The sequence below is a fragment of the Python bivittatus genome, unplaced genomic scaffold, assembly GCF_059951505.1.
Source record: "Python bivittatus isolate LINGU-HERP-01145 unplaced genomic scaffold, Pbiv_v1 ctg000070_np1212, whole genome shotgun sequence".
NCBI classification, from domain to species: Eukaryota; Metazoa; Chordata; class Lepidosauria; order Squamata; family Pythonidae; genus Python; species Python bivittatus.
The window spans coordinates 48,289,824-48,313,201 of record NW_028277034.1 but is presented as its reverse complement, the minus strand read 5'-3'; the positions used below and the strand labels follow the sequence as shown (position 1 = coordinate 48,313,201).

At 40.6% G+C, this 23,378-nt stretch overlaps 1 protein-coding gene across 1 annotated transcript in view; it reads left to right on the top strand.

Annotated features, from left to right (window-relative positions):
- The window catches only part of GPAT3 (glycerol-3-phosphate acyltransferase 3), a 42,938-nt gene that overhangs the window by 3,143 nt on the left and 16,417 nt on the right, over positions 1-23,378 (top strand). Inside the window, exons 2-3 of the mRNA XM_007437107.4 lie at positions 10,259-10,331; positions 17,417-17,687. Coding sequence (XP_007437169.1) covers positions 10,259-10,331; positions 17,417-17,687 — 344 coding nt within the window. The remainder of the gene's footprint in view (positions 1-10,258; positions 10,332-17,416; positions 17,688-23,378) is intronic.

Here is a 23,378-nt window from a genome sequence, read left to right as displayed (position 1 = left end):
TTAGAGAACATATTACCTTTGTCTGATGAAACCTTTTTCATGCAGATACTTGGGGTTGCTGTTATGTGGTAATATATTCTGGGACTGATGCAAGAACCTATTCCTTCTGGGCATAACAATATGTAGTACTTCTCTTGCAATCTCCCAGATAAGGAAACTGCCTGATTAAGCTAGGAAAGATAGCACACTTTTGCTTTTCTACTAAATCTGATAGATCTTCTACTGTCTTTGATTCACAGTCTTCTCTTTGAAATTCAGGGGTATCTTTTGGCCACATCCTCACTTCCTTTATAAAATGCGCAATCTCGTCGAAAGAAAAAAAGAACATCTGTTGAGAAACTGCATTGTTTCATTGTTTAAATTTCAGCTGTCCTGTTCTGATGAGAGAGGATAATTCCAGGATGACCTAATTCTCTTAACATTTCTCTCTGGTAAAAGATCTGGAGAAAATAGAAAGATATTTGAATTTCCTTCACAGGGCATGCCCTTTTGAACCCAGGCTTTCTATTTATGAAAAGAAGACTTCTTTTCCTACAGCAATGTTTCTTAAACTTTTTTCTCTGAGGACCCCTTTCCGCTTTTGAAGATTATGGAGGACCTCCAAAGAGCTTTTGTTTGTGGGTTATATTGATCGATATTGACCCTATTAAAAATTAAAATCAGCACAGTCATAGAATATTTATTTATGTAATTTTAAAAGATTTATATTACGGTGGTGTAATATGGGCAAATATGAAACACCCATAAGAGTGCCCCCCTCGCATCCTCCCCAAGGAGGGGAAGCTACCAAGATGGCCTTCAGACCATGTGGCTTCTTCTTTCTCATCACTGCTGCCCGCTGCTGCTGCCACCATTTACCGGAGCATCCGAGCCCTCCGGTCAGCTAGGGCTCCCCCTCCCAGGGCTGTAGCCACGGCCACCTCACTGCAGACAGCCTGCCCGGCCAACTGCTGTATTCCCATAGTGGGCTGTGAAATGGAATTGTTTCTCAAATTGTTTGATGGGATTTTAATACCTGTTATTTTCCAACATAGGCTGGCTTTTGTGGACCCCGAGGCAGGCTTGGGGGACCCCCAGGGTTACCCAGACCACACTTTTAAGAAACACTGTCCTACAGGTTCCTTTTTGTCCCCATTTGCCACAGCGTGTCACAAATTCAACTTCCAGTGAAAGGGGTCAAGGAACCCTATACACTGTTACCTTTAGTCTCCTTTCGTAATACTAGAAAATTGTCCTTCTCATCCTCCAGCAGCTGAAGAATGCTTTTTGTGTAAACTCTCCCTTCAGCCTTCCCTCCTTCCTGTACTGATGCCCAAATTTTGCATCCTTTATAATATGATTCAAACAGAAGGCATGCATACAATTTGGTGTATATTTGCATATGTGGGTAGTAGCAACTTCTCTGTCTTTTTTTTAAAATACTTTTTATTGAAGAGTTTAGCAAGACTAAAAGATAATACAAACCAAAATCAGAAAGAGAAAAGATAGTAAAAAGAAATACAGTGCAAAAAGAAAAAAAAAGAAAAAAAGAAAAGCATTTTTTTAAAAAAAGAATATTTAAAGAAGTGACTCCCAATCTTCCTTGCAACAAGTGCAGGCAAATTTAATGTTTCCCCATTCCCTATAAGATTATATACATAATTCACTTCTACCTATAAACCCCCCCATCCATTCACAAATCCAAAAATCATTGTTGTTTCTGTCCAAGTATCTGCAAAAGTCCATTAAGAATTTTATAGAAGTATTTCTTATTTTAACCCTGATCAAACAAGTGAACTTTATATTCCTTTCTTTTGCTTCTGACAATCTTTAATTCATCAACTTGCTATCATGGGATTGAATCTCCATTCAGACTTACTTTCTCCTGTGTTAAAGCTTTAGAAACCTTTTATAAATCCAGTGAGAAGTCCTTGTCCAGGTCATTTTTCATCTCTTGGCTTATCTTTTGTATTTCCACTTTGGCTGTCATATCTGTTCTATAATCCACAATTTCTTTATTTTCCAGTGTTTCTACATCAGCTGGAATTTGTTTCACTTGTCAGTCTACAAATTATTTCATTGTTGTTTTCTTTCCCACCTTCCATTTCTTTAGAATCTTCTTCAAAAAATGCATTAGCAGCTGTAGTAATTATTGTGGAGTCCTTGGGGTTCTCTGAGCTTGGTTGTTTTCTTGCAGACATTTCATTACCCGTCTAGGTAACAACTTCAGTGCTAGAAAAGAGGGTGGTTTGCTCTCTGTTTATATAGTCCTTACACTGTATGCCTGATCACTCAACCTGCTACACCACAACCAACACAAGCCATTGAAAAGGGTAACCCTGCCATACATCAGAAACGTCTCAGAAACAACCAACAGATTATTACAACCACGTGGCATCATCGTAGCACACAAACCAACTAAAGCCCTCCAGAACATCTTAAGTAAACCAAAAGACCAAGAAGTCTTTTGTCTTATGTTAACCAAGTAGCCCAAGAAGGAAAAGCAGGAGTCATCTACAACATACAGTGTAAGGACTGTAACAACCACTATGTAGGACAGACAGGCAGAAGACTAGCAGAGCGCATCCATGAACACCAACTAGCAGTCAGAAGGCATGATGAAAACTCTTTAATCTCACAACACATGGACAGACTCAGCCATAGTTCCAACTGGGAAACAGTGAATATCCTAGACCAAGCTAAATCCAAAAATGCAAGGGAATTTCTGGAAGTTTGGCATTCAGACAAGTCAGCCATCAACAGGCACACAGAAATAAATAACATTACTATTCAAAAAGGCAATAAAAAGAAAACAAAAAGATCAGAACACCTCCCCACCAGCAGTCAGCACCCAGATTAAGCAGGGAGTAGCACCAGGATTAACATCAGAGAAACCATCAAGCAGTAAACAATACTGTAATCCAGGAACTACCAACTCAGACAAACAAGAGTAAACAACAGCCAAATCTAGGAACTATCAGGGAAAAAACTCCCTCACCAACACTGACAGGGCAAGCTACTGTATATAAACAGAGAGCAAACCCCACTCCTTTCTAGCACTGAAGGTGTTACCTAGATGGGTAAAATGTTACATAGGGAAGCCTCAAGAAAACAACCAGGCTCAGAGAACCCCAAGGACTCCACAGTTCAACTGAGCTACCTATATTATTTTCTATTGGCAGTAATTATTGCAGTCACTTTACCTATAAGTTTCTTTCTCAGTTCTTCAGAAATCCTTTGATATGTCTCAGGTGTCATCCCTTTATCTGTCATTTTATAAATTTCACTGCTCCTCTTTTGGTTCCAAAATAAAAGATAGGGTTTTTTTTCTTTTTCTTTTTGGTAGTAGCAACTTCTCTGTCTGTGACTATCCCAATGGATTCACTACTCATTGTTCATCTTAGACTCATCTTACACGTAAGCTGAAATCTCAAGAACTTTTATTGTATGCTTATCGTGTGCTAGTGTGGCCAAAGAGATGACTGAGCTGTCCTTCATGAAAGTGGAGTGGAAAATGGTCTCCAAGCTAAATGCTTGTGCTTTGAGACAAAAGGGTGCTTGGCATGAAAATCTGCACCTCCTAAAATATATTTGTAATCTCTGCAAGGGATAGAAGTGTGTTCACCTGGAAGCTCTTCCAGTGGATGGTGAAACTCATAAACCCCATATCAAGTCTTATGACTGATTCTGTTTCTCATTTACTTCTTATTTGTTGCATATCCTTAGGCAGCATTGCTTTTGCGTGTCTGGATAAAAAGATGGTTGTATGTAATTTGCACTGATGTATGTTATACGGGCTAAGTTATTTTTGTTCAGCAGCTTCCAATAAATGGATAGCAAAGACCTTGAGACTTGCATGAGACCTTGTGGGATTTTTTAAAATATTTATCTGAGGAATGCATGGCTCATCTTTCCTCCTATCTAAGAAAATGGACAATGACTTTGACTACACTTCCATCATGTAATTTAGAAACATATTTGTGAGACATCATTTGTTCTGGTTTAAGTAAGTCTTTGAAATAAATCAATAAGAGGTTTTTAACAGGATCCTTCCTTCGCAACAAATGCTCTTCAGTCTTTATTTATTTATTTGTTTTGTCTTCATTATTATAAATAGTTTCCCACATTTTTGCTGGGCTATTGGGAGGGCTGATATTTTTCCAGTCCCTGGTTTTTTCAGGATTTCTAAAGTTTTCCATAATGAAAGGTGCTTCTCCAACTTGCTAATGTACGCTGTACTTGTAGGTCAGTAAAACCTGTTTTCCTGCTTAGGCATAAAAGTAGTTTTCAAAATGTAAATACAGCTTACTTGGCTTGTTCCCTGCTTGGTATAAAATAACAGAACACCCCATCTTAGCAAACACTGGCAATTGTTCTAGTGAGTGGAAGGGTGAACTGCAATTATTTCCTATTTCGAAAAGCTTCTAGTAGTAGAATTCAGTAGCAATTTCATTGACAATCATTTTTGGAAAGAAAAACCCTACTGTAATATGTGCAGAATGAGAAACAGGCACCCATTTTTTTTAAAAAATCATTACTAGATTAAAAAAAAACAACAACGATGGGTCCCGTTAAGGGAGTAAGAGAGGAAAGCATCAGCACTAAAAATTGAGCTTGGATGTTTTAGAGAAATTGTATTACAATCATTTTGAGAAGGAAAAGTGAGCTAATATTACAGCAAAAAACCAGAATCAAATGTTGAAATTAGAGAAATGTAGCTTTGGCTGTCAGCACAACCAACTAAAAATAAACCTCATTCATTTCAATTTTGTTATTATGGTGTGTGAAACAATACTCTTTTGTTAAATTCTAGATGAATTGATTAATTGAATTGGGATGGTGAAGGGGAATTGGGTATAATAAAAAACTGTAAGTCAAGGAACTTTGCTCTTCCATGAATATAGTAATTAAGGAATTAATTAAATAACTACCGTCCATGCAGAATTTCTTAAATATTCTGCTCGTGTATATGTTTGGTATAATGTGATATTTTAATGCTGGTAATCTGCTTTATGACTTGTTTCCATCTTATAAGATAGGTAGTTTAATGAAATGTCCTGTGTATTTGCCAACCTTAAAAAGTGATGTTATGCCAACATTCACCAGCCTTGTGAATAATTTCCTTTTTAAGAAAGGTGGCCTACTAGATATCTTAAGTAAAATCAACTTGAAGATATTCTTAAGCTGAATTCAATTGGTGAGTACGGGATTTTATCTTTTGGTAGGTTTGTTGTCCCATATTTTGTGATACTTACTTCAGAGTGATATATATCTTTGGCAACATCCTTATCTTGCTTTAATTTTATCTGCTTTTAGTTAATGAGTATTAAACTGTTTACATGTAGAAAGAGGATTTTTTTTTAAATGGTTTGAAACCCCAATATACAGGGTTACAGACAGGATGTTAAAGAAAGCAAAAAGTAGACACGTTGCTTGTATTTTGTTCTCTAGTGTGAGAATAGCCTGGGGTGGAATTCATATATTGTGGTAAACTAGGTTATTGAATAAGTCAAAACTGATTTAAAATATAGAAAGTTGTGTGAATTAAATGTAGCCTGGAACTAAATATAGGTAGTCCTCATTTAGAGACTACAGTTGGGACTGGCAACTGGGTCATTAAGCAAAGTGGTCACTAAGTGAAACTGCAACTGTGCTTATGATCTTACTACAGCTTTCCTTTGCTTTACAGACCTGTGAAGGTCATCAATGCGGGCATTGGTCACAGAGGTTTTTTTATCACTGTCATAATGTGAATGGTCGCTAAATGAGGGCTACCTATATAGACTTCATGGCTTGGGAATTAGTCACCTTTTCCCCCTTCCTGCTTCTTTTCATTTGACTTACTATGTACCTGATAAAAAACTGGAGATGGCATGCACATTATTCTGTAATCTTATATGGGCCAAACAAAGGTGCTGTTTTCACATGGACTTTGTATTCTTTAATGTATTGATCAGTTCTGGCTTTTTGTGTAATACAGTGGTACCTCAGGATACGAACTTAATCCGTTCCGTGACTCTGGTTGCAACTCGAGTTGGTCTCAAGTCGAGGTAAAGTTTCCCGTAGGGTTCAATGTAAATCCGGTTAATCCGTTCCACCCTCCGAATTTGGTCGCAACCCGAGGCGAATTTCCCCATAGGGTTCAATGTAAATCCGGTTAATCCGTTCCGCCCTCCACCCGAATTTGGTCGCAACCCGAGGCAATTTTCTCTTTAGAGCCTGACTCCCGCCAAACCTGCTCTGCATTTTCTTTGGAGCCATGCTAACACACACACCAAAAACCTTCGCAAAACACCGCAAAACACACCACAAGCCTCACCGAATGTCTCCTTGCTACCGCGACCTCACCCACAGGTAGCCGCGACTGCGTGGCAGCAGGGAAAATGGCCGCGGATCCGGTTCGTAAGTAGAGGCAAGTTCGTAACCCGAGGTAAAATTTTCCTGCCGAAGCTGGTCGTAACCCGAAATGTTCATTAATAGAGGCGTTCATATCCCGAGGTACCACTGTATATGTTTCTGTGCCTTGTTTTTTTCTTAACCTGCTGTTTTAGTTTTATGATTACGAAAAGGAGATTTTAGTTTTATTCCATTTCTGATTTATTTTGGGAGCTGTTTTGGAAAGGCATTGGCTTGAATGATTGATCTAGCACAGTGTTTCTCAACCTTGGCAACTTTAAATTGTATGGACTTTACTTCCCAGAATTCCCACCCAGGTTCAGAAACAGTGGTCTAGCAGACCATCATGAATAAGACATCCTAGTTCATAGTTTCCACACCTCATGACTGAAAATTCTCTGGGTTCATCTGTTGCTTTAAACCATAAAAGGAGTTGAACCAACCATGACATGTAGTTTTCTCCACTTGATACTACCCAGGTATGCTGGGTTTCAACTTTCGGAGTTACTTTGCTGTCTGGGGATTCTGGAGGTTGTAGTCTTCAGTTCATGACACTAAATCATGTTAGCTATAATGTGGGCATTTGGTTTGGGCTTAGTGTAGTAAAAAAAACTATGCTTAAAGCTGTAGTTAATGTGATATACAAACCCAGCCATAATGTTTTCTGGCACTATTGCAGTGTGTGAAGAGCTACCTAGTAGCCATGCTTAGCCAAGATATGTATGGGCTTGAGTGCATGATATCTGAGTAAATGAAATCTGGGTTGCTCTCACTGTGTTGGTATTCCACAAAGCCTAGAAGGCCTGATTGGTTTCCCAAGCCTTGAGGTAAGGTAGGTGTGGGGCCCCTTGGATGTGTTTGTCTGATGGTTTGTTTTTCTATCTATATATTGTGCCCAGATTCCATCTTGTTTTTGGTTTGTATCGGCGTTTTAAGTTATTATTTATGAAACCCTCTGTCAGTTGGAATCACATGGTATCTAAATTGAATTAATTAAATAAATAGGCGTCTGAACCCAGTGTGGAGCATTCAGTATCAGACCAAGCAAGGAGTTTGAAGAAGACAGTCTTCTCCTCTGAACCCAGGACAGAGGGTAGCTTCTTTCCTGCCAGTCCGCTCTGTGAAGAACATCTGGTTGAGCATATTCGTAGGTATGCGTGGAAGGAAGCTCCATTAAACTCAGTGGAGTTTAGGGTTACCGCTCTTGGTGCTGTTAACAATGATATGAGAGTCTAGGTGGCATCTGGGACTAAATACCTTTCATTTTGCCTTTTTCACAACAAGAAGACATAATTCCTGGTAATGCTGTCATGCTACCTATGTTTCAGGTTGCCTAGATGGTACTGAGGGCACCAATGGACACCCTCCTAGGCAATCATCGAGTTACTTGCCTCACCTGATATTTTCTATTAAAATATTTTCATAAAAAAGTAGGAAGATGGCATGCTGCAAAGCCTCTAGCATCCAGGAATGCTCCTGGACCCCATCAGCTTCACGATTGGCTGCAGCCCAATGCTTTCTTGGACCATCTGGCCAGAAACAAGATAAGAGTAGCTGAGGTGGCTGATAGCATTCAGGTACATTTATAACAGGTGAAATTTCCCCACAGCAGAAGACTGCAGCATTCATTTTGCAAGAGCTCCCAGAACAAATGGTCACTTTCCAGATGTGCCACAGGCAAAAAGTTTGGGATTTCCTGGTATGAAACAGGCTCACTTTTTTCTAGCCCTGCTCTGGTTGCGTTCCTGAGTCTTGTCTGCTTCGTTGTGGGATTTTTGCTTACTTTAAGAAGCAGAATAGATTTTTGTACATCTCCAAGATAGGTTTCTTTCTTTGCTTTTAGAAATGAGTGATTTGGGTGGTTAGGTGTTTGGCTTTTCATGCTATGCATCTTGGCAAATTGATTTCCTTGTACTACTGGTATATGGCTAAAACAATATTGAAGTATGGAGAATTTCTGAGAAGTTTCAGGGAAAACACCAATTTCCTTTGCATTCAGCGTGCCATTAAGTCAGAAATCTTGATGCGTAAATACGTATTGCAGAGTTGGTTTTTCAGAAGTGGTTTGCCATTGCCTGCTTCCTAGGGCTGAGAGAGAGTGACTGGCCCAAGGTCACCCAGCTGATTTTGTGCCTCAGGCGGGACTAGAACTCACAGTCTTCTGGTTACTAGCCTGCCACCTTAATATTAGGAAGGATGTAATAGCAAGTTCTGTATAAATAGCAAAAACAATTTTTGGCCTGCATCTGGAGGCAGAGAGAGGGCCCAAGGAACATAAAAGTCAACTGTCTCCTGGGATATATAATTACAGGAAGAAAAAACATGCTTTCAGTTTTGGTAGAACAGGTATCAACATAGCCTGACACTTGTAGGTTTAATGCAGTGTTTGGTTCAATCTCTTATCAATTATTGTTGTATGTAAGGTCATTAGGATTTATTCAGCAAACTATGGTTTATTAATCCCTGGTTTATTCATTAATAGGCTAAATCATAACTTGTTTAGCCAAGGCTTACTGAGAAAGTTTTGGATGGGTGTGCATCTGACAAAAACATTTTTTTGGCTATTATACTGTTTCAGTGCTACTTGATTACAAGTAGCTTTCTCAGTTGGTACCCTGACTGAAAATCAAGCTGGAGGAAATTGTTTTAAAATAAGATTTGTAAAAAAAGGTTTGTGTTGATTTTTATTCTTTCCAACCCAAAGGTAGGTTGGGAAAAAATTACAGGTAGTCCTTGCTTAATGACCATTCATTCAGCAACTGTTTAAAGTTGCAAGAAGCCCCTGAGCTGCAGCAGGCAAGCAGCCCTAGGGCTGTTTGTTACCCTGCAAGGCAAGGTGCTGAGTGGCCAAAAGGGCAGAGATGGGGGAACAGGCAGTTGGGGGGAGTTGAAGGGGAGTCAGTCCCTTATCTTGGAAGAACCGAGGCTCAGGGCTGGGAGGGACCAAGCCCGGAATGGCTTGAATTGCGGTGGGTCCTTGGCTAACGACTGGTGGAATTTGGTTAACAACGGCAACAGGGATTGCCAGGATTGCCAGTTCTAAGCGATGCAGTCATGTGACATCGCACTTCATGACCACATTGCTTAGTGATGGAAATTCCAGTCCCAGTTACCGTCATAATTCGAGGACTACCTGTATGGGAAAGGGTTTGGGGTTCTGTTTGCAGGGTGACTCTCTGAAAACAGAAGAGAATGGGACCAAATTTGGCGTGGCAGAAGAACCTAGCAAAAGACAGATTGGGTTTGAAAATGGACTGGATCCAGCTTAGGGCCTCAGAGAAAATAATTTCAGGGGGAAAAATCCCCATTGCATGCTGCTGGGAGAGGCTGTTGGTCAAAGTCTTGGAACATGGTTGATCCTTTCTCATTGCTGATCCTTTCTAAGCCTTTTCTCTCCTGTCACATGACTCTGATCAGAGCATATGCAGCCTATTGTGTGCTTCCCAGTGCACACAACACACAATTGCAGTAGGAGGGGAAAGCAGAAAGACATACACAGAAATGCAACATGTCACTTCATTACATAGAAGAAAATACCGAAGTTTCCTATGGCCACTGTTGGTAACGGAGTTGAAAAGAATTCCAGAAGCACACTTGCATGTTCTTGTTTTCTGGTTTTCTTCACAGATGTTTAAAAAGAAAACTAAATATGCAAATGCTGAGAAGTATCTCTTAAATACTGTTACCTATCTGAAAATTGCTGCAACCTTCAGGGCAGATAATTGTCACAAAAGCTGTTCATGCCAAGTTAAAAAAAAAATAGAAGTGTTCAAATGGTAAATAAATTATATTAATTTATCAAAAGCAAAAAGAAAAGTTGCAGTTGTGGACATATACTTCTTTAAAAGTTGATCTCATCTGATTTCCCTCTCTTTCCACATAGTGGGCCACGCTGCGAATTGAGAAGGGAACCCGAAAACTCCAGAAGGAAAAGGTGAAGCCCTCCACTTCAAATGGTAAGTTGCTTAGATTACAATTTAAAATTAAATACAAGTAGTCCTTGCTTAGTGACCACAATTGGGACCAGAATTTAGGTTGCTAAGCAATGCAGTCATTAAGCAAATTATGTGACTGCTTCGCTTTAGCGACCGCAATCCTGGCAGTCCCCCTTGCCGTCATTAAGTGAATGCCCCAGTTGTTAGGTGGAGCAACTTCCTGCCGGCTTCCCACAATCAAGTCAGTAGGGAAGCCGGCAGGAAGTTGCAAGCCCAGGTGCTGCCGAGTGGGAGTGCGGTGCAGGTTGAGTGCACGAGGGCCTCCGAATTGCTTGGATTTTCAGCCCCAGAGTCAAGAGGCTTCTGAAGCCTCTCCACTCCAGGGCTGAAAATCCTCCGTGGCTGAAAATCCTGCTTGGATTTTGGCATGGAGCTTTTTCAGCCAGCCCCCAGAGGCGAGAGGGAGCGCTGAAAAGAAGAGGGGGGAAAGGTTGCTTTTGGCTCTTTTCCCCTTTTTTACAGTGCGAAGCCCTCTGGAGCTCCTGGGTGGGGATGGGGCTGGCTTTGCACTGGGGAGAACAGGGCCGGGGGGGAGGGGAAGCTGCTTTTGGCTCTTTTTTCCTTCTTCACAGCACGAAGCCAGCCCCACAGGGCCCAGCAGCTAGGCTGGGCACGCCTTGTCAGCAGCGGGAGCAAGAAAACAACGGTGAAGGTCACCTGGGGTAACGAAGTGCAGGGTGGCAGTGGGCGGAGTTAGGGGGAGATAGGTGGATGGGGGGAGTTGAAGTGCCTCTGCAGTCGTAAGTGTAGGCATGCTGCCAGGCGTCCGAATTTTGATCACATGACTGGGGGCGCTGCAACAGTTGTACAGTGGTACCTCGGTTCATGAACTTAATTCATTCTGCGACTCTGATCGTGACCCGAATTGGTCGCGACCCGAATCAAATTTTCCCATAAGGTTCAATGTAAATACGGTGAATCTGTTCTGACCCCTCCGAATTTGGTCGCCAACCGATTTTGGTTGCGACCCGAATCAAATTTTCCCATAAGGTTCAATGTAATTACGGTTAATCCATTCTGAACCGTATGTATTTTTTTTTTTAAACTACAAAAATATGACACAAAGTACAGTACGAAGAGAGAGAACGCTAACCTTGCTCGACGCGACTTCTGGCGTGGAGGACAGGAAGGCGGGTGGGGAGGCGGTTATTGCTTGGAGGGAGAGTCCCCCTCCCTACAGGAAGCCACGACCACGTGTCACGGGAGGGAAAATGGCCGTGGATCCTGTTTGTCACCCAATCCGGCATTCGTGAACGGAAGCAAAATTTTGCGAACGGTGCTGTTCGTGACCCGAATTGGTTGTGAACAGAAGCACTCATGACCCGAGGTACCACTGTAATTTCGGGCATAGGTCGTAAGTCCGTTTGTTCAGCACCATCGTAATTTCAAACGATTGCTGAACGAATGGTCGTTAAGTGAGAACTACCTGTGCAACTTTATAACAATAATGGGAATTTGAAGGAATTGTCCTAAATGTTGGCTTAAGATAGTATTTGTTTGTAGTTCAGAGAAATACAGACTGAGGTCATGCTTTAGATGAATATGCTGATCTGTACATGGAGACCCCTGGTGCTACGCATGTCCACCTTCGGTCCTGAAAATCTGCAAAAGTTAATAGCTCTTCTAACTACAGTTGCCAGTGTGGGTGCAGTATCTGCATGACTTTTTAACACATCTGTCATTTACCTAGTCCCAATGAACCAAATCTGGTGACCTAGAAGAATTTCTCTTCCCTCGCTGCAGGTGGCGAACTGATTCTTGTATGTATAGATAAATTGGGTCTGTATTGTCTAGATGTGAAAAGATGGTAAAAAATCTATAGGAAGAAGTATGGGACGATACCTGATGACAATTGGTGCTCGGCTGCTTCCTTTCCCCCTTGAAACTTGGAGCTCCCTGTTCTCAACAGTTGTGTGCAAACGTTTTCCAGTTTCCAGCTCACAACACTTAGCTTTCACGCTGTGCACACCACTACTAATCCTGGTCTGAGATAGATATTTGTCCATATGATCTGAATAAAGATACTACCATTAGGGCTTTCAGGCAAAATAGGTACCTCATCTTTGCTAATATAGTGGCGGATAGAGTTTTTTTTTATTAGATGGGCAAACTTGGATATTTAATTTCTTAAGTAGTCAGTGAAGTCACTTTTCTTGATCTTGGCTTAATTGACCTCATAGGGATGTTGTAGGAAAAAAAAGAAGGGGGGGGAATGTTTGGGGAGGTGCATTGTTCTAAGCTCCCTATTGAAATGATGGGATAAAAATGTAATTGTAAAGAAATTAGGAAGAAAATAGGTTAATGTATATTTACTTACTTATCTATCATTTTGTCCCTATATATAATTGCCTAACATAGTTTCATTTTATCCAGATGTTGAAACAGGATTTTGTCTTACTTTGCCCAGCACTTTAGACTCGTCATGTGACTAAGAAGTAGGCCATAGTTGAAATGGGGGAAATAATTATAATGGTATGTGGGAAAGACCTTGGGAGACTGGGCCAAGAGATGTTGCCAAGGGAAGGGCCAGATAAGAGATAGCATAGCCCACAGCTGGATACTGGGAGGGGCAAGAGGCTCAGAAAAGACCCTCCCTAGTTTCTTAGGCTGTAAAGGAGACAGGGAGAGAATTGAACTTTCTGACTTGCAAGATGATGTCAGCCTTACTAGTTAGACCAGACAGGGAACACGGCCAGATGAGCTAATTCTACTTTATTGTAAGGCTACGTTAATAGAATCTTGCAAGTCTGAAAGTGCAGTTCTCCCACCATCTCTTTTACAGCCCTAGGGAGGGTCTCTTCCGAGTATCTTGCCCCACCCACTATCCAACTGTGGCCTACACTGTCACTTATCTGACCATTCCCTTGGCAACGTCTCTTAGCCCAGTTTCCCAAAGTCTTTCCCACATACCATTATAATAATAATGCTGTTCCAGGGCCATTCCTGGAATTGGAAATTTTGTTGCTTGAAACAGAGTGAACGAGTGAAAACTCATTCACTCAAGTCAAGAACCATCATTTCCAGCCCCACTAAGCTTAGTGCAGAAGTCAAAAACCCAGCACGGCAGTGAAAAAGCAGTAACAATAAATTGCTAAGAATATGGGAGCTTTTCAGGACAGCCAACTCCAGGTGCCTGAGAAGGTTGCCTGTAGGTTCAGCCATTAGCTTGCAAATTTTTAGCAGTATTTTTCCTTCTTATCTCCCTCCCCACCTGCTTAAATGTAAGGGATAAGTTGTCGCTCATTATTTTCCTGGTATCTCTGTCTTCAACCTGTTTCAGTTCTCACTGTGAATCATGTGACCTCTGGGTAGTGAGTCATCCTACAGCAATGTCACCCACTTTCTGTAGCATATTGTCACAAGAAGCATCCGCCTGGTTTGCCTAATTTATGTTGGGTCAGCTCAAACCAGATGTCAGAGAAGCAACCATGCCCTGAGCCCACTGCGTCAGCTCTTCTATGTATTTCCTGGGACTTGTCTTCTGTTAGATCAGTGTTCATCAACCTTAGCAACTTTAAGATATGTGGACTTCAACTCCTAGAATTCCCCAGCCAGCCATGCTGGCTGGGGAATTCTGGGAGTTGAAGTCCACATATCTTAAAGTTGCCCAGGTTGACGAACACTGTGTTAGAGGATTTCTGGCTCCCTCTACGCAGGCAAAAATCCACAGGTCTTCCTGGTAGAGATAGGCAGAATATGCTTTAATAACATTAAGGGAAAACTTCATCTGTTAAATTTCCAGTATGGAAAAATACAGAAATTATAGTGCAATTGAAGCAAGTATATTGTTCTTTTAGAGCCAGCAGCTGTACAGTAATAAATAAAATGGTACGTTTTAGCCACTTGATTCGCATGTTCTAAATAAAATCCCATTTTCTTCTTTTTAAAATAGAATTATGCAGAGCCCTGCTTTCAAAGAAAGCTGTGCAGTGTTTTGTTGATGTAATGTTTTGGATTTTCATTCCGTCTTCCTTAACACAAGCAGAATAAAAATCCTAATGACTCAATTTGCATCTGAGGTTGAGAAAAACGTAAGGCTATAATTTAAAAAAGGAATGTTATGATGAACGTCGCTGTAGGCCTCGGTGTAAAATGGCACCTTATGCTGGGAGGTGGGTGGATGAGAAGATACCTGCCAAGACTTCAGAAATAAGGACATGTTTATTTCAGACCCAAAGATCTGTTTTCCTCCTGTCTCCCAAGCTCTAAAGGAACAGTTGCTTTTTAAATCCAATGGACCAAGGCATTGAAATAATGATTTCTTTATATAAACATCATAACTGTATATGTGCATCAGAGCCACAGAACTTTTTATGGTTGAATTTCTTAAATGGTTTTAAGGGCCACGATTCTAATTTTGATGCCCCCCAGGTCTAAGTGAATGGAGCCCAACCTATAAAGGTTAACGAAGTGACTTCCCCACCCCTCTTCCCAAATAAGCAAGGTATCAGGGTTGAAGATGAGAAGATGAGAAGCTATGGTTCTCAGGCCAGGCTGAGTCATTACTGTAGGTTAACTTTGGGAATTAAAACTCTTGAACACAGATATGTATGCATGTATGTATGTATGTGTATATATGTATATGTATATATAAATAAATAAATAAGACCTAGACTGCCGTGAACTGTATCAGGTAGATCTTCTGCACATGTATGACTTCTTCCTTTTCTGCAATAAAACTACTTACCTATCTGTGACCAGTGTTTGCTGCTAGCTACCTACCGAACACAGAGCAGAGTTTCAGAAGAGGCAGGATTTATTTTCATGTGCCAGAGAGAAATCTGGAACAAGGATGTCAGTTTCATACATTTTCCCCAGTTTACCTATGAAGGGCATCAGTTGAGAAAGTGATTCCTTTGCATTTCTACTCAGAAATTAATCTCTTTAGGTTCGTTACGCCCAGACAAGCAAAATATGAGGTAGCAGCTTCCGTTCACAGAATTAAATAATAAATTCGCTCCACAAATAATACAGTAGCAGGTTTTTAAAAATTTCCCATGCAGGGTTTTTTTTTAGAATTCCTTTTGCGGGTTTTTTGTTGTTGTTAATTTTTCTGGTGAATACAAAGCCAACTATGGAAGCATCTATTTTTTTTTTTGCTTCCTATAAAATATTTGGGTAGATCCCTTTTGGTCCTGTGCACCTCTGTACACACCTATTCACATATGAGTTCAGTTACATTCAGTAAGACTTTTTCTCAAGGCAGAGAATAGCAACATTGCCTCTTTCTTAGCCCAAATTTAACAGCCCAGGCCCCAAGAGATTGCTGATTGCGGACAAAATCTCCTCCATCTCCTGATTACACTGCCTTTTAATATCATAAACACAGTATCTCTAGGGGAACCCCCCCCCCATTTATAATTCAGTGTTTTCAAGGTTTCCTCCTCACTCTAATTGTAAACTTCAACATTGTGCTTTAAAATACAAATAGCAGTCTTGAATGTAGAGAACCAGAAGCTGAGTAGAAGGAGAGTCATCCGTCTTCTTTCTGCAACATTTTTATAATCGGGGACTATTTTGATTTAAAGGACTGCTTTTTAAGTGTGTGATTTTCCACCTGCAATATAAAGTGAATGAGTGAGATAGAAACACCCTATCACTGTGAGGGGAAATTATTTACCGGTCTGCAGGAGAAGATTAGATGTTGATGAAGATAAGCTTTTGATCACAGGACAAATGGCTGTACAGAACTTGATATTTTTTGGCCTCACCATCTGACAGCTGTTATCATATGCCTATCTGTATTTGAACCAATTCATCCAATTTGACAAACAAGGATTTTACTACTACTAGACAAAGACCTGAATTGCAGATACAGTCTACAGCAGTATTTGTCAACCTTAGCTGCTTGAAGATGTGTGGACTTCAACCCAGAATTCCCCAGCCAGCCAGGCTGGCTGGGGAATTCTGGGAATTGAAGTCCACACATCTTCAAGCTGCCAAGGTTGAGAAACACTGATCTACAGTCTACATCTTTTAAACCTTTATAAGTTTTTTTCTTATACAACAGTATATTGTTGTATAAGAAATACAACAGTACACTAAGAATACAACAGTATATTTGGAAGTTGTTTCAGGAGAGAAGAGAAAGGGCTCTCCAGATTCTCAGATGCTCCTCTTCTACTTTGCCCCTAAGAAATTCTCATATGCCCATTCTGATTTATGGATCACTGCCTGGTGTCTTTATGGCATAACTGTAGGTGCTGATCTAATGAACTTACTGCACTGCTTGTGGGCTGTATAATCATCACTGAGAAGTCCAACAAAGTGATGTGGGAGTGAAACATTGCTAGTGTCTCCCCTCTTCCCCCATTGGGCCTATTAGTTTATGCAGTTGGTTATTTGAAAGCTGGTACTGCCGAACCTTGAAGAAGGCTACTTAGGGAAAACTTCACTTGTTCACTTCAGTCCATGTTTGAAGTGAAAGTCAGTTTTACTTACCCAAGAATTTCTAGTTGAATTATATCCTATCCTTCAGATTTGAAGAAAAAAGGAGTCTCGTGGATTGTGTAGGAATCACGATGGATTTCTTGTTATCGCTGGTGCTTTGTGAATGCCCACCTGACCTTGCACTTTCTTCCTTTCAAACTCAAAATGCTGCACCGATAAGATGTTCAGTTTGTCCTGCAGTTGTTGTTCTCCTTTATGAATTATTGCAGAGGATTTTTTTTTAATGCTGTGTACGAACTCCTATTCAGTCATTCCAAAATGTAACCATGGGGGGGAGCCAGGGATATATATGTATGTGCTAACCCTTTTGAAGTTAATGGGAAAAGTCTGTACAAAAACTGTAACCATGTTCATTCTCCATATAGTCAGGAACTATATGTGGATAGTGGATAGGCTGACTCACTGGAACCAGTTTTTCCTCCACCTTCACTGTTTCCAAATATTGGAAAAGGGCTCAGGATTAATGAAGATAACACCAGTTGTTCTCTGGACATGTATTATAAATTATTACTACTACTACTACTAGGGATCTATTTCTGTCCAGCTTTGCTTTCTCACTTAGCTGTGTTCTCGTTCTCTCTTCCCTTGTTCTGAAGTTATCATACAGAGAGATCAAACCACCATGGAGAAGGCGATTGCTGGCTTGCGCTGCGGTGACTTTGAGCTCTCAGATGTCTTTTATTTCTGTAAGAAAGGATTTGAAGCAATTGTAGAAGATGAAGTCACCCAACGATTCACTTCAGAGGAGCTGGTTTCTTGGAACCTCCTCACCAGGACTAATGTGAACTTCCAATACATCAGTTTACGACTGACCGTGGTGTGGGTTATTGGAGTCCTTGTGCGTTACTGTTTCTTGCTTCCTCTTCGGTAAGTTGAGCTGTTCATGTCATTGTAGGAAATGGCCTTATACAAATTAGACTGTTGGGCTATCAGTAGTGTCTGCAAATGACATGAATTAAGATATGATGGATGCAAATTACATCATTAGATTTGTGTGATGATGTTATGATATATGTAACATTGTGGCTTCTTGCAGATGCCCAAGTGTTGGTCTCTTTAACATGGCATTCTCCACCTGGTCTGAAAGTATATATCTGTGGTTTCATAGAGACATGCCAGAGATCTTCTGCACACAAGGCGTATGTTCCATTCCAAAACCTGCCAAAATGTATCACCCCAGGGACTAAGTGTCACAGGGTTTGTGATACTTTGGACGAAGTCCACCACCAAAACACCACAAACTAATTCCTGGTCTGGCAGATTTACTATAGGACCACCCCCAAAATGACTGAAACATCATGGTCTGACGTAAAAGGGAATGTTCCATGTTCCCTGGACAGTTGCATTTTATATGTCCCTACCAGGAATGGTTAATACAACCTGAGCCTCCAGATCATGTGCTTCTGTTGTCATATAGATCTATAGTTGCATGTGATCCAGGTGTGTGTGATTTGTCTTTTTCTCTAAGCTTGTGTTGCTCCAAATGGGATACATGCATGTATGTCAGGAGCGAGCAATCTTTTTTGGAGTGCTGTAACCCACACTTCCATGTTTAATATTTTTCACTCTCCAAAGACCTCAGAGAACATGGTTGGTGACATAGTCACATCATTTTTCTGGAGGTGGATGGGGGCTTTCAAAAGATAACTAACCCTTTAAGAGGCTTAATGAACCTGTTTCGTCCCCCCCCCTTTTTTTGTGAGGGGGGGATGAAAAAGAAAACAGCTGAAAAAAATGATTTTGTCACCAGATTTCACAATCATGACTTGAGACAGCTCTGGGGAAGAAATGAATGCTGGGGGCCTGATATGGCTTGGGAGTTGACCAGTCTTGCTGTATGTATCAAGAACAATTCGGGTCTCAAGTTAATGCATACGGATGTTGGTAGATGGACACTTTTTTGGAGGTTTTTTAAAAATAACCTACTAAAAACCCATCATCTTCATCTTCCTTGTGGTCATCAGCCATATCCCTTTGAAGAAACCCATAAGCTGGAAAGTATAGGAAGTTGCCCCCATCCAGTTTCTAATATCTGCAGTTCTGTGAATTTGTCAAATCTGATTTTAAATCCATCAAAGCCAGTTTCTTTATCATATCTTGAAGTGAATTATTGGGAGAAGAGCTTTGTTTTTAATTGTTGTTTAAATTGGTACGCTGCCAAAGCTGAAAGACTCATGGCAGCTTACAACAATATAAAAGCACAGATTAAATGTCCACGTCAGACATTTCATTGCCCATCTAGATAACACCAGTGTGAGTAAATGTGGGGTTTGCTTCCTGTTTATATATAGTAGCTTGGTAGTGAGAGCTGGACCATAAAGAAGGCTGAGCGCCGAAGAATTGATGCCTTTGAACTGTGGTGCTGGAGAAGACTCTTGAGAGTCCCCTGGACTGCTAGGAGGTCAAACCAGTCAATCTTAAAGGAAATCAACCCTGATTGCTCATTGGAAGGATCGATAATGAAGCTCAAGCTCAGATACTTTGGTCACCTAATGCGAAGAGAGATCTCTTTGGAGAAGACCCTGATGCTGGGAAAGATTGAAGGCAAAAGGAGAAGAGGACGGCAGAGGATGAGATGGTTAGATAGCATCACTGAAGCAATGAGCATGAAACTGAGCAAACTCAGGGAGGCAGTGGAGGACAGGAAGGCCTGGCGCAATATGGTTCATGGGGTCACGAAGAGTCGGACACGACTTAACGACTAAACAACAAACAACAACAAGCTTGGTAGTACCTAGTGCCAAATACTAGCTAATGAATCCTGTTGGTGGTGTGTAGTCAGTCACTCTGCAAAGAGTCTCCAGAAACATATGGTCTTCACTACCTTCCAGCAGGTCATCAGTGATGGGTTTTGGAACTTCTAGAGGGAGGCTGTTCCAAAATATAGGCATCATGATTGGGAAACAGCACCTACTGACTGTTTATCCAAGAAACCTGAATGTGTATCAATTTGATTACATTGCCTAGAATTCAGAAGGTGGTTGGTCCTGTCACCCCATCTGTTTTTCTCTATCCAGAGCAATTTAGAGTAATTCCTTTCCATTTTTGACTATAGCAGTTCTTAGAGAAATGAACATAAATGAATAGAAGTCCAACCATCTCCATCTCTCTCTCTCTCTCTCTCTCTCTCTCTCTCTGTTTCTCTGCACTCTCACCTCCTTTCTTCCACTCCTTAAGTTCTCCTTAATTTTCCTGTTAGCATGCGATAGATAATCCAAACAAGTTTGGACTTTGTAGTCAGCCACTTAGATATTGCCTAATCCTGCTGCAGTGAGACGTAGTAGATTGAAGTATATCTTTTGAGAGAGCAGATGGGGAATAATCTCTCTCTCTCTCTCTCTCTCTCTCACACACACACACACACACACACACTCATACACAATGTGCATACCCTTTCTGGAGGAAAATATCAAATCCACGTATTACTTGGAAAGAGTTTTCCACATAAGGAATAGTTTACAAAACAAAGCAAATGATGTAACTAACCCCAGGCATCTTGAGTATCTATCAGTTCATTGCAGGTATGTTTTGGTGCATCGGATGTGGAAAACAATGTATAGGTTCTAATGAAGAGATTCTAGTTTGAACAGAGTAGTGTGATCATGATTGGCGTAAAGCTGAGCATTAGTTGCATTTGTGGCATACAAAACCTGCAGGTTGCCTAACAGAATAATTTTTTCCCCTCTGGATTACATTTATTCAGAACATTGCATTTTTTTCCAAATTCATCCAAGGTTTTTCCATTGTCGTCAGTTACTGGAATATAACATGCAGCTCTCACCAACTCATGGACTTCTAATTTTACACACACCCACAACTGTGTGGATGACACTGTTTCATACTTCCTGAGATACATTTAGCCCTTTCATTCATAATTAAGCCTACATTTCTTCGCCTGTGTTCACTGATGCCACAGAATCAGATCATGTTCACTCAGATCTATTACAACTGTTTCTTTTCTCTTAGTTTTACAAACACATTCTGTTTTGATTTCTTTCATTTCAGTAATTAATTCATGCTCTTTACCATTTATTTCTTTATATTCCATTCAGTCCAAGATTCAAAGCAGCTTACAACAAAAATGAAAACCAAGAACACAGAGTTAAAATAGAAACTATGATTACCAACAAGACATTTAGAAACGTATGAATGTGAAAAATACAGTTTGTTGTACCTTTGAGAAAACTGAATATGAGAAAGGAAGTTTATTGAATGTATGTTTATGTAGAGGTAGTATATAATAAATATACACTTAAGTGGTGGAATGTTTTACACAATTATGGAGTTGAAAATTGGTTCCTGAATGTTGTAGGAGTGGTATGTGATGGAAGTAGAGCATGCTTGAGGATAAATGGAATGCTTAGTGAATGGTTCATCGCTGAGCAGGAAATAAGACAAGGTTGTGTGATGTTTCCTTGGTTTTTAAATATATTTATCAACAAATGAATAAGGAATGGTTATAGTGACATTAGAGTTGTGTTATTTGGGTACGTGAATGTACATTTACTTTTATATGCAGATTAGACAGATAATCCCAAATTATTTGCAGCCTCTCTTAAATTGTATGTTGTAACAGGGAAGAAGGATCTGAAAGGTATCAAAGGCAAGCTAATTTTATTTGACAGAAAATTAATGATTGCAAGTTAATATAAGTGGGGAAAAAGCTAAAATAAACAGATGAATCTGTTTACTCTGACAAAATGTTTACCAAAGATGGGAACACAGAGAAATTTCAAGCTGCCAAACACAGATAGAAAAAGCAGTAGGTAGCACATGTTGCCAGAAATGAATGTTTTCGTTGAAAGTGAAAATGGCTATGTCTGAAATGTGCCTCTGCCACTTTGTTATATGAAGTGATTATTGGGTATGCTGAGAGAAACAAAAGCAAAGTTGAATGTAATGGAAATGGAGGGCTTAAGTAGTGTGCATGGTAAAACAAGAAGAGAGAATGAGAAGGTGCTGAGGGAATATGGATTGATTACAAGAGTGAATATCAAAAAAACTACGCTGAGGTGGTTTGCTCAAATAGTTCAAATGACTGAACTTTGAATTGTAAAACAAATAGACGAAGGAAGGGTGAATGGGTTGAGAGAAGGAGAAAGACTGAAAAAGTCATGATTGGATGGTGATAATGAGATCCTCATAAAGAGAGAGGTGAGAAGAACAAAACATAATTATTTATATTTATTTGTAATTTAGAGTTATAGGCTGCCCAACTCAGAGCAACTCTAGGTGACATACAGATTAAAAACAACACCCCAATATGTTGAACTGTTTTTTTTTTTTTTTCAAAGTGACTATAGCCAGGAGGAACAAATACATCATAGATATACCAAACATAATCACATACTCTGACCTAACCCAGAGTCTGGGAGAAAAGTGAGGTCTTCAAGCCGCATTTAAATGATATCAGGGTTGTTGTTGTTCAGTCGTTAAGTCGTGTCCGACTCTTTGTGACTCCATGAACCATATCGCACCAGGCCTTCCTGTCCTTCGCTGCCTCCCTGAGTTTGCTCAGTTTCATGCTCATTGCTTCAGTGATGCTATCTAACCATCTCATCCTCTGCCGTCCTCTTCTCCTTTTGCCTTCAATCTTTCCCGGCATCAGGGTCTTTTCCAAAGAGTCCTCTCTTCGCATTAGGTGACCAAAGTATCTGAGCTTGAGCTTCATTATCAATCCTTCCAATGAGCAGTCAGGGTTGATTTCCTTTAAGATTGACTGGTTTGACCTGCTAGCAGTCCAGGGGACTCTTAAGAGTCTTCTCCAGCACCACAGTTCAGCCTTCTTTATGGTCCAGCTCTCACAGCCATACATTACTACTGGAAAAACCATAGCTTTGACTATGCGGATCTTTGTCAGCAAGGTGACGTCTCTGCTTTTTAATATGCTATCTAGGTTTGCCATAGCTTTCCTCCCAAGGAGCAAGCGTCTTTTAATTTCATGGCTGCAGTCTCCATCTGTGGTGATCTTGGAGCCCAAATAAATGAAGTCTGTAACTGCTTCCATTTCTACCCCTCCTATTTGCCAGGAATTGATGGGTCCAGATGCCATGATCTTAGTTTTTTTAATGTTGAGTTTCAAGCCAGCTTTTGCACTCTCCTCTTTCACCCTCATCAAGAGGCCCTTTAGTTCTTCACTTTCTGCCATTAGGGTGGTATCGTCTGCATATCTGAGGTTATTGATGTTTCTCCCTGCAATCTTAATTCCAGCTTGTGATTCTTCCAGCCTGGCATTTCTCATGATGTAATCTGCATATAAGTTAAATAAGCAGGGTGACAGTATACAGCCTTGTCGTACTCCTTTCTCTATTTCATATCAGGGTGGGGCTGTTCAAATCCCCAGGAGGGATGCTGTCAGGCACCACGACAGAGAAGTCATGCTTCCTAGCCCACACAGAGGCAAGACTTAATAGATAGGCTCTTGACCATGCCTGCTGTGTTGGATCTCACAGGATGGGCAGAAACAGTGGGAGAATGTAATGGTGTGTGGGAATGACCTTAGGAGACAGGAGGAAGAGCTGCAGAGTAGGCAATGATCAGATAAGAGGCAGTTGAGCC